Below are 12532 nucleotides of genomic sequence, written 5' to 3'. Positions count from 1 at the left end.
TAACATTTACCTTTTTTGATAATAATGTTGATTGTCTTCGATCGACGTGTTCGAACGTTACAAAACATAAATAAAAAATTATGCTAATATTTAAAAAAAAAACTATTCGTCGGAAATTTTAACACGTAATATTGTTGTTAATTTCCTGTGGGTTTCGAGTAAACAAATACAAAAACAAACAAACAAACAAACAAACAAAAGAAAAGCAATTAAAAGAATTTTCTTTCAAAATGCTCCGCGGTTACTCACTGAAATGCATAAGAAAAAAGGCGGAAAGGCGGAGAATTGGATCAGGGGGGAGGACGGAAGGGAGGCGGAGGCGGGGATTAATTTACCGTGTAAATAAAATGCTACACAATGATATACAACAATATAAATTCGTACACTTTTTTTGTTTTTTTTTTTTTTTTTTTTTTTCGGTATCTACAATCAAAACTAATTCCTAAATTCTTTTGTTTTATTTACATATAAACACACGCACACACACACATAATGTTATTTTCGACATATTTCTTTTATTTACGTAAACCTAATCCGTATCTTCTAAAAATAAACCGCCGATCGTCGTGGTGGCGGCGGTGGCGGTGGTGGTGGTGCTTTCATCTTCTGGTAAATAATCTCCCGATGATACATCATAGGTTTCTGTAAAATCTGTCGTTATAAATGGTTCGGTATCGTTTAAAGGCCCTGCACCTGAAAATTCTAAATCTTCCGTGCGATTATCATTTTTCTCCATCGTTCTATTTAACATGATTATCGGCAAAGGTACTGGAATTAATTCCAGAGGATTTTCCGGTACGAAAACGGTTTCGTTTAATGTTGGCGGTGGTGGTGGTGGTGGAGGTGGTGATGATTCCGTATTTATTTCTTCGCTCATTGGTTTAACATCTTTTTCATCTTCGTTTAATATTGGAATAGAAAACTGTAAAGGTCCGCTAGAAGATTCTGAAAATTTATCGCTTATGTTTTCATCATCATATCCTTCATCCTCTTCTTCTTCTACCACTTTTTCCTCTTGCAATTCTTCGAAATTATTTTTTTCCGCATAAATCGCGCTGAGCTTTTTAAGTAAAAGTTCCAATTCGAATTTTGGTTCCGCCTTAATTACCTTGACGCATTGACCCAAATGATCAAACCTGTAACCTTCTTGACATTTTTCCGTACGACTCGTCAATAATGGAGCAATAAAAATAGATTTTGGAGTTATCCTTCGTAGTTCTTCTTCGTCCACTTTACCAGATTCGACCATAAGGAGCCAAGCTTTTGTTTTTGCATCTATTTCATCTTCTTTCCAAACGGAATCTAAATGTTTGACCTTTTGTTTTGTGTTTTCTATGCCATTAATAAAAATAATCGTCATGATAAGTAGTGAACATATCATGGTTTTTCCTCGTGTAATTATGTAAAATCATGTTCTAAATGTTGTGCCAAAATTTTCACGAGTTTTCCCAACAACGATTTTCCAATTTTTGAAATTTTCAAAACCTGACAAGATGAAAAATTAATTTAAATTATTACAAAATATTTTATTTATAAAAAAAAAAATTACGTCGTGTTTATTATATGACTCGTTATGGTAAATCATCTTATTCGTTACAAAATTTTCTTTTTAATTTTTTTTAAAAACATAAAAAAAAAAATTTATGAATTAAAACGTAACGACGAGTGACATTTTGTTTTTTTTTAATGACCTAATTATGTTCAGGAATGTCAATAATTATTTTTTTTTTTTTTACTTTAATTTTGAAAGAGTTTATTTTCTTTTTATTTACAAAATTAAAAATTTATAACTCGATAAGCTCTTTTTCTTCCTGCCACACTTAATAAATTTAAAAAAAAAAAAAAAATTGGCTTTAAAATCAAAAAATTTTGGTTTTATCAACGGTGCCAACACGTCTGAATTTTATACTATAGAAAAAAAAACAAAAACTTTTAATCATAAAAATTAAATGGTTTTAATTAAATGGCAGACGTATTTACACTCACGCCCCCACCTCCCCGCACACGCCCACACGCACACGCCCACACGCACACACAAACCTTCCTATGGTTTATTTATTTATATGCGCATAAACAAAATCTTTCGTAAATTTTTTTTTTTAAACAAAAAATAAACAAAATGTTATTTAATTGCTGGTACAAGGCGTAAATTTTTAATTGATTTAACAAAACGAGGGTGTTAATTTCACATGTAATAAAAAAATTCGATATTCTTTTTATACAAATATAAATTTTCCCCCATTTGTTGCCACAGTTTTTATTTTTCGTTTGTTTGTTTGTTTATTTGTTTGTTAAACGTAATATTTTTTTAATTAAAAAAAAAATGTATATATATAAAAGAAAGAAAAAAAAAATTCAAATTGATTGTCGGCCAAAATTTTTTTTTCTTTTTTTTTCTTGGCAAAGAAATTTATTTAATCGTAAATAATCGAATGCAATATTTAGAAAAATTTTATTATTTCATAAAAAATCTCTCCCGGCAATTAAAGTATTTTTAAAAAATTCATAGCAAAATAACAACAATTTAAATACATAAATAAATAAATAATATTTAAATCGTACGGGATTATAACAGTTTAGAAAATGAATGAATGAATGAATGAATGAATTTTTCCTTCCTTCTAAAATTCATTTATGAAAACTCTTTCGTATTTGCGTGATCATGCGTGCGAGAGGGATCCCTCTCTGTCACATAAAAATATTTAAAAAAAAAAAAATTTCGATTCTCATCGTTGGGTTAAATAATATTTATGTGGGGGGACGGGAGAGACGGAGGAGGGGAATTCGTTCGTGACGAACTACCACCAATCGACTTGACAGCCGGATTAAAATAAATAAATAAATAATTTATAATGTCGTGGAAATAAAAAAAAAATAGGTGGTAGACGATGTAAAAAAAAAGGTTGAAAAAGGTAAAAAAAAAAAAGGTCGATGGTGCGTGTATGCGTGCGTGTGCGTGTTTCGACAAAAAAAAACTGTGGGAAAAAAAATCTTCGAGCAACACACCCCTAAAAAAAAAATTTATTTAAAAAAATTGGTCAAAATAAAAAAAATAAAAAAAAAATAAATTTTATGATTCTGATATATTTCTTTTTTTTATTATTAAAAAGGATTAAAGGGTCAATGACCTTTGCGGGGTTATAAAAAGGTTTTGTACCTCGTTTAAAAATGACCGAAATAAATAAATAACTTTTCCTAAAAACAATTAGGTGTAAATGACACGACGAAAAAAAAATTTATTAATAACAATTTTATTTATTTATTTATTTTTTTATCGATGATTTTAATTATTGATTAATAAATAAATAAATAAATTATCTTCGTTATTATTATTATTATAAATCGAATAGCAAAAAAAATTCAAGGTACCGCGCCGATCGATACCTGTCATAAACAAATAATTTTCGTACAAAGATTTTCATGTTTGAAAAAAAAAAAAAAATTCGTTATTCGATTCCGATAATTTATTGTTATTATTATTATAATTATCATTATCATTATTATTATTATCGAATCTTAGCGCACAAGTTTTCAAAAAAAAAAATAAATAAATAATTTTTTTTTTTTATTCTTCGTGATTTTTGTAAAATTGACGCATTCTTCCATTACGGTTTTAAATATCAGCAAAACGAAAAAAAAACCACACTAATAATAATAATAATGATTTTTATGGCACGTTTACTTTCAAAATACATGCCCATATTTATTATTATTATTATTATTATAAAATAGTTATAAAACTTAATTTGACATTGAAGAATAAAATAAATTAAATAAAACTTTTACTGTCATATCAATCGTAACAATAACAACAACAACTTACGTATTTTTTAAAATAAAAAAAGAAAACAAATATTAAATTTAAAATAATAGTAATAATAGTTTTGATTTTTCTTTTCTGGTCCCCCGTGTTACGTAAATAAAAAAAAATTCAAATTTATATATTTAAATTTAAATAAAAAAAAAACTGATATTTAATGATTTGAGTCCGTTTATTCAGCTTCACGGTCAAATAAAAACTGGCAACTGTATACACGATTTTATCGAATCGTTAAAAACAAAATTAAAATAATAATAATAATAATAATAAATGCGTTATAATACAAAAATAGTAATAATAATAATAATAATAATAATAATTTTGACTTAAAACCACGTAAATCCTCCGCAAAATAAAAATTTGGATAATTTACCACCGAGAAAAGTTTTTGTTTTTGTTTTGTTTTTAAATAATTTTTTTATTATAATAAAAAAAAAATTGTTTGTAAACAAATCGTTAAAAAAAAGGAAAAACTTGCCAGAAAAATTTATTTATTTTTATTTGTTGTTATTTTATAAATTTAAAAACGGAAAGTAAATAAATAAATAAATAAATAAAAACGAAATGCATTTCCGCATTAAAAAAAAAAATTCTATCGTACTTAATTATCATTATTATTTGTTAATAGGTACTTACGGGTAACATCAGCGTGTTTGATATTAATCACTACCATGTCAGAGTAAACGACAAACAAATCTGTAACAACAACAACAAAAATGTTAACAACACGAATTAATAAAACAAAATAATAAAAAAAAGTGAAATTTACACACACACACGTAAATTGAAATCGGATAAAAATTAAAAAAAAAATTGAATATCTATCATCATCATCATCATCATTATCATCATTATTATTATTATAAAAAGAATTTTTGTGTTGTAAATGAATATCATTCTTTTAGTCCTCAATTTTTTAAAAGAGAAGCAAATCATTCATTAAAGTGATAATTTAAAAAAGAAAAAAAAGGAAAAAATTTAAGACGTTATGAGGGGGAGGAGAAGGGGGAGGGGAGAGAGAGAGAAAAGAGGGGAAGGGGGGGATCTTCTTGTTTCGTCAGATTACGTCAAATTTATATAAAAAAATTTTTTTTATTGCAAATAAGCAAAATTAAAATTTTCGTGTGAGTATAATTTTTCCACCGAAAATCATATTCCTTTAAACAAATATTATTATTATTATTTTTAATAATCGGATTCTTTATAACTACCGATATTGATAATAATAATAATAATAATAATAATAATAATAATAATAATAATAAACAATCGTAAACTGCTTAAATTGTTTAAAAAAAAAAAAAAGTTAAAAAATTTTTTTTTTAATGCTCAGCAATCAATCGAATGTTGTTTGTTATATATAAGACGTCGCGGTAATTGTAAATTTTTTTTAACCCGCGTAAATTTAAACCGAAAATAATAATAATAATAATAATAATAATAATAATAATAATAATAATAATAATAATAATAAGTGAAATTTTTTTTTTTTAATATTTTTTCCGAGGCCGCGAAAATAAAATTATAATCGATGATTGTTACGAAAAAAATGACCCAGATAACATTCGAAAGCTCTTTTTGTTACGAGACGAGTTTATTCGTAAAAAAAAAAAATTTCTTTCAAAGGTTCGATGGATGTAAACCTACCTACATACCTACCTATCTACCTACTACCTAAAAATCCCGTCAAACAATTAAACGATCCATCCGGGTTTATAACTTTCGAGAATAAAAATCGAGGTTACTTTTTAAAAAATTCATCTACCCTTTACCACAAAAAAACTTTTTTTAATTTTCCGAAAATTGGGGGGGGGCGGTGGCTTTTATTGACTGATAACCAATCAGGAAATTTAAATTTTTTTTAATTATCCATTCTGATTAAGCAAAATTTCGTTCCACTTAAAATAAGAAAAAAACTAATAGAACGATGCAATCGTCCCCGAATAACACTTATTAACAAAAAAAGAAAATTTTCATTGATGAATATATTATCATCATTAATAATTTTTTTAATTAATGACAAAATGTTGTAGCGATAAATAAAAATCGATAATATTATTATTATTATTATTAAATTTGACTTACGAGCATTTTTTTTTAGGTTTCGACGAGACGAAGATTCCTTATGGAAAACCAACACTTAACACATCTATTTCAATAATATCTTTTTACATTTATTTAATTTGATGCAAAATCTAATAAATTCCAAGAAAGAAAAATGCTGTGACTCATTTTAATTAAATAATCATCATCATCATCATCATTACCCCTCCTCTCCATTTTTCCTTTTTTTTTACAAAAAAAAAATAATAATAAACAATTGAAAATGTGTTCAGGTGAATTTATTGTAAATATATGCGTTTATTTTTATTTGTATTTTTCCTAATTTATTATTATTATTATTATTATTATTATTATTATTATTATTATTATTATTGTTTTTATGCACCTGCACGTTTTTCTGACACACACACATTATTTACATTTTAATTAGTAATAAATAATTAAAAGAGACTTTTTTAAATTAAATTTCCAGCCTTCTTTTCCCTTTCGAGTTAAAAAGTTTACCCTTCCGGTTTAGTTAATAAACGCGGGAGAAAGAGAGAGAGAGAGAATGGGTTAAAAATAAGCGTATCGAATCGACAATAAAGTTATAAATAATAATATTGATGGAGAAGGAGGAGGAGGAGGAGGTAACGGTAGATAATTACGTAAAAGAAAAAAAACAATTGCCGAATTTAAAAATTGATTAACGGAAACAATACATCACGTAATTTTAAATCACGTTCTCTTAAAATTACAATAAACAGTCACACACAACCAATTGCGGAACAGAAAATTGAAATTATATAGGCTCGAACAAGTTTATCGAGGTTACGACAGCGAAATCATGTTTTTGACACCATCAGCAAAATAAAACAAACCGGATATCGTAGAGAAATCACGACAAATTTATTAACAATGATGTAAACAGTCGAAATAATACTGCACTGAGTCGGCTGAGGGGATAACACACAACGAAACCGAAATTTCGTTAAAAAAAGCGGAAATGAATTACCATAGTCGTGGAAGCAACTAAAATTTTTCCAACCACTACAAAGGGGTTACGTTAAATACGAAATATTTATTAATAACTTAACACAACCGGTTTCAATTCTTGGAAGAAAACGAAAAAAATATTATAAAAATCGTGGCGGAAAATCAAGTATCCATTTCTTAGAAATCAGGTAGAGAGTGAGAGAGAGACAACGGGAAAAATTTTCCTGCATTTAAAATATTTTTAACAAAAAAAAATAGTAATAATAATAAACATCAAATTAACCGAAAAACAACAACAACATAATTAAAATTTTCATTCGCATAAAAGTGTAATAAAAAAAATTAATAACAAATCAATTATTATTATTATTATTAACAATTCGAAGATTAATTAACGTCTGACTACATCCTTTAATTATTATTATTATTATTATTATTATTTAGCAACTCGACGTGAATTTATTTTTAGTTAAAGTTAAAGGAAATTACCTACGCGACCTATTTTTAAAATCTCATCGTACCTGAAACTCCCTCCCCACTCCCTCTCCTCCCCCGTATTGGAATATATAATATTCGATCGATAAATCAAAACAACCCGTCAAACGAATCACCTACACAATAATAATAATAATTATTATTATTAATAATTTAATAAATTCGAATAATCGATAAAATTTTTGGTTCGAACGGTTGTTGCAACATCGTAACAAAAAAAGAAAATTCTTAAAACGGAAATGATAATAATAATTAATTTATTCCGTTGGAAACGTTTTTACGTAACATCTCAATACGTACATCGATAATTTATTTAACCTAAAAAAAATCGACGTGGAATTAACAACGATCTCAAATGGGGTTTTTTTTTTTCACTTTCATTTATTTATAAATATTCTTTTTTTTTTTTTTAAATTGAAAATTTGCCCTTTATAAAAAAAAAAAAAAAAAAAGAAGGTAGGTAGGTAGGCAGGTAGGTAGGTTTGATAGGTAGTGGTTAAAATCGATCGATACCCTTGGCCTCGTGTGATTGTGCGTTTATTACTACTACAGGTAGTAGAAAGCAAAAAAAAAAAAAAAAAAAAAAAGATTTTCTATTAAAAATAAAATTTTATCCATTAGAAAAAATAATGATGATAATAATGATAATAATAATAAAATAAATCGAATTGTACTATGTCGTTTTCAGTATGATTTTCCTTTGGAGAAAAATAAAATTATTATTAAATTTCAATAATAAAATTTAAACGACAGAATACGTACGTGGGCCTTTTTAGTTTAATACTTAAAAAAATGTTTTTTATTAAATTTTTTTGTTTATGTTTATGTTTTGTTTAAATTTTATAAACAAAAGTTTGAAAAAAAAACAAAAACAAAAAAAAAAATTTTTTTTTAATATAATGCGATTGTAACGATTCGAACGACATTAGGCTGTTTTTAATGACGTAGAATAATAACCGAACCGTTTGTTGATTTTTAAATAATAATAATAATAATAATAATAATAATAATGATAAAATTATTTATTAATAATAACTTTTTGAATTGTTTAAAAAAAAAATTATTTAGTGTTTAATTTTTTTTTTAAACGAATTCTCACAGATTGCAAGTAATATCGCGCGTAAAAATAATTTATTTTACGGTAAATTAAGTGGAAAATTTTATCGCGGGAAAATTTTTAAATTTTTTTATACAAAAAAGAAAATTGTTTATTTTATAAACAAAAAAAACGAAAGCAGAAGGATCTTATCATTTTTTTTACGTAAAAAAGAAAAAAAAATTAAAAAGAAAGATTCTCAGAAATAATTTTCTTCTTCTTGAAAATTTAAATTTTCATTCCCCACGTCCCTGAATAATTTAATAATGCATAATAAAAATACGATGATGATAATAATAATAACAAATAGCATGAATCCAGTGGTACCACCATGAAAATTTAAAGTGTGGTGGTGGCATTTGATTGTGAACAAGTTTCTTTTATAGGAAGGATATTTAAAAGGTCTCTCGGTTTACTTTAAGTTTTGTGATTTAGTTTTAAACTGACCGACATTCTTCCGACATCGTAATTTAATAATAATAATAATAATAATAATAATAATAATAAGGTATTTTTAAAACGACTTTTTAAAACATTTTCTAAACGTTTCTCATCTATTTATAAATGCAGCGAGCGAGGGTGTTGTTGACTCCTGTCAAGCTTTATATTAACGACAACCAACGTTTTCTTTTAGTACAAAAATAAATTTTTGTTTCCAGTAAATGAGAAAGTTTTATTTTTTTAAAATAAGGTATTTTAAAAAGTTATTAATAATTTTTTTTTTGTGTTCGACTACCATTATTTATTTATACGCTCACGTATTGTGTTAGAAAATAAAATTAATCCCTTAGGTGCCAACCTTTGAAAACTTAATGATCGTCCTTCATTGTAAACCAGATTTGCTTATTTGAAGTCGAACCAAATTTAATTGAAATGTTCGATAAGGTAAAAATGTAACAAACAAGTTAAACAAAAAGAAAAACGTTTGGGGGGGCGTTTGTTAAATTTTTTAAATAATTAATCGTTTTATATTATTTTTTTTAAAATCCTTTTGTTTGTTTGTTTGTTTTCTTTTTTAAACAATATTACTGTTTTTGTAATAAAAAAAAATTTTAAAAACTAGTATATATTAAAATTTACAGTTAAAATTTTTTTTTTTTTTAAAAAAAAGTACGACCGATTAACACGACCTGAAATGTTAAACAACAAAACGTTGTAAAACAATAATATTAATAATAATAATTACAAGTAGCAACAGTAGTGGTTATATATCATTAAATAAACAGGTTCATGACTAAATTAAATAATAAAACAATAAAAAAAAAAAATGTTTTCTCTTCGTTTGATTGTTTAAAACTTGCCACGGTAGTGTTGGCAAGATGTATACGAATAAGATACGCATGAGATGTGAAATTTTAAAAAGCAATTAAATTAAAAAGTTTTCCCAACGAAACAACAACAACAACAAACAAAACAATTTTTTCCTTCCTTCCTCCTATTATTTCATCGACTCCTTTTTTAATAAACCATCGGTTGTTGAGTCGATTCGTTCGTTGCATCCGGTATATTAAACCAACCGTCACAAAAAAGGTTGAGGTGGTTGTTGTTGTTGTTTGTTTTTTTATAAAGGTTAAGGAGAATTTGATATTGGTTAAGGGATATATCATTTTTCAATATGTAACACGAATGTAATGCGGGTTTTAAAAAAAAAAAAACTAACTGACTGACATGTGTCGTAATCGAAGTATTAAATTACATTTTGTATCACCATTATTGTTTTCAAAATTTTAATTTTTTTCTGGTTAAAACGGTTAAAAAATTTTCAATTAATTAATTAATTAATTAATATTTAACCTAATTAATGTAAATTTGAATTTTTTTTTTTTGAAAATGTGTGTGTGAAATTAAACTAAAAAAAAATTCTACGATGTTATTTATTTTTTTCTTTTTTCAAAACAATCGCCGTTAATTTTTTTGTTTTTTTTGATAGTGTACGTACACACATACGCACGCACGCACATACACACACATGAAACGATTAAGTTATGCCTGTCCTTAAAAAGAAGGTTGAGATGTTTGAAGGTTACCATTTTTTTTTTTTGTCATATGATATTTTTTTTTTCGATGTGTATATTCTGCATACGTATTTTAAATATAAAATTCAGGAAAATGTTTTTGCTTTTTTTTTGTAAAAAAACTAGAATTATACGATAAGGCAAAAAAACAAACGTAAACATACAAACACACAAACACACACGCACACGCTCGCGCGATCTTTATTGGTCATGCCTTTAGGAAAATCAAAAACAAAAACAAACAAGCCTTGCATTTGATAATAAATTATTATTATTATGTTTTTTAAATGACAATCGATTATAACTGACCACTTTAATACGAAAACAACAATAAATTTTATGGTTTTGAAATAATTTTTTGTTTTTTTTTGACAAACTTTTCCTACCGAATTCAACAAAACTCACTCATGTTTACAAAATATTAAAAAAAAAAAAAAAAAAAAAACTTGACGACCTTTGTGATGTTTTCCAAAAGAACGCAATTTTTTTTTTTTTTAAAGTGTAAAAGATCATATATAAGATTATTCGACGGGAAAAGAAAAAAAAACCGTCAAGAGGTTGGTGACCCAACCAATCATCTGAAACCATCACAAATGATTTTTGTGGTGACGAATTATTATCATTATTATTATTATGTTTTTATCCCCAACAACGCAACTAACTTATTTCAAAATATTACAAAAATTTCACCGCATTTAAACACACATTTTCCTTTTTTTCATTTTTGACCCTCGAACCTGTTTTGTTAATAATTGTGATAAACATACATACAAACACACATACCTACTACTACTATTACTACTACTCGGTAATAAATTTACGTCTTTAACTATTATTATTATTATTACGTTTCATAGATAAAAAATGTCAAGTGAAAGTGAATAGAATAGAAGAAAGGGGATAAATGAATGGATGTCAATGCGTGTGTGAGAAAATTATTTTTTACAATTTACGATAATAATGATTTCTACGGCCCTGAACTTTGCCTGAATTCAAAAAAAAAATAAATAAATAAATGCGTCAAAAGTATCTATATATATATTTGTATATCGATTTGAAGGTTCAAAAATATTTTTAGGTACATGAGGACAAGCATTAAACCTGCGACCTGCGACTTTGATGTGACTCATTTTCATTTAATAATTTTATCAAAATGGATGCAGGCGCAAAACATTTCGTTTTTATTATAGAAAAAATATATTTCGATGATAAAATAGGTTGTTGTTATGTACACGACCCTCGGTAATTTCCCCCCATTCCCCCCATTCCGAATATTTGAAAAAAAAGGGGCGTGAAAATAAATTAATTAACTCGTGTTAATCGTATATAAACTACTGTTTCAACATTTAAAATAAATTTTTTTTTAATGGCCCCCCGCAAAAAGAAAAAAAAATAAATTACTTCATCCTTAAAAAAAAATTCTACGGGAGAATTTAATAAAAATAAAAACCTCCTCAAACCTGGAGGATTTCTTAACGGATTATACAAGCCGAATAGATATTGCGTAAAATAACCCGGAGGATATAAAAAAAACTATTTTCCAACCTCTTATTATTATTATTATTTTTTTTTAACAGCTTTATTATTATTATTATTATACGTCGTCGTCGTTGTAAAATTTTTCGTCAACACGATATATCAATACGATTCCTGGAGAAAAAAAAATAAATCGATAAATTTTTAATTGCATTCCTTCATCGCACAGGCACAGGTACCTTCGTACCTTTAAAAAAAAAAAATTTTATTTTATCAGAAAGCAAATAAATGGGAGATCCTGTGTGCGTGTGTGCGTGTGCGTGCCTGTGTGTGTACAGAAAATTCTCATTGCGTTACATTCGTAGGAAATAAAATTTTTATCGAAACGTAAATTAATACGAGTCCCCCCCACTTTTTTTTTTTTAAGGTTCCAAAGAAGCATTCGGTGAAGTAATAATAATACTAATAATAATAATAATAATAACGAGGGTAATTAAAAATAAAAAAACGTAACGTTAACTTTTTAATAAAATAGTCATACTAATAATAATAATCGATGGAAAATTTTTTAAGAGTTTTTAAATAATTATG

The 12532-nt window shown here is 26.1% G+C and overlaps 1 protein-coding gene across 1 annotated transcript; it reads right to left on the bottom strand.

Moving 5' to 3' along the window:
* Positions 1-529: 529 nt before the first annotated feature.
* On the bottom strand, positions 530-1381 carry Phum_PHUM094520 (uncharacterized protein; the record flags this gene model as incomplete). Its single annotated transcript, XM_002423857.1, has 2 exons — positions 530-945; positions 1144-1381. The coding sequence occupies 2 exons, from the start codon at positions 1379-1381 to the stop codon at positions 530-532; spliced, it is 654 nt and encodes a 217-aa protein (XP_002423902.1).
* Between the last annotated feature and the right edge of the window lie 11151 nt (positions 1382-12532).

The sequence above is a fragment of the Pediculus humanus genome, genomic scaffold, assembly GCF_000006295.1.
Source record: "Pediculus humanus corporis 1103172107445 genomic scaffold, whole genome shotgun sequence".
Taxonomy (NCBI): domain Eukaryota; kingdom Metazoa; phylum Arthropoda; class Insecta; order Psocodea; family Pediculidae; genus Pediculus; species Pediculus humanus.
This window is presented reverse-complemented; position numbering and strand designations above follow the sequence as displayed.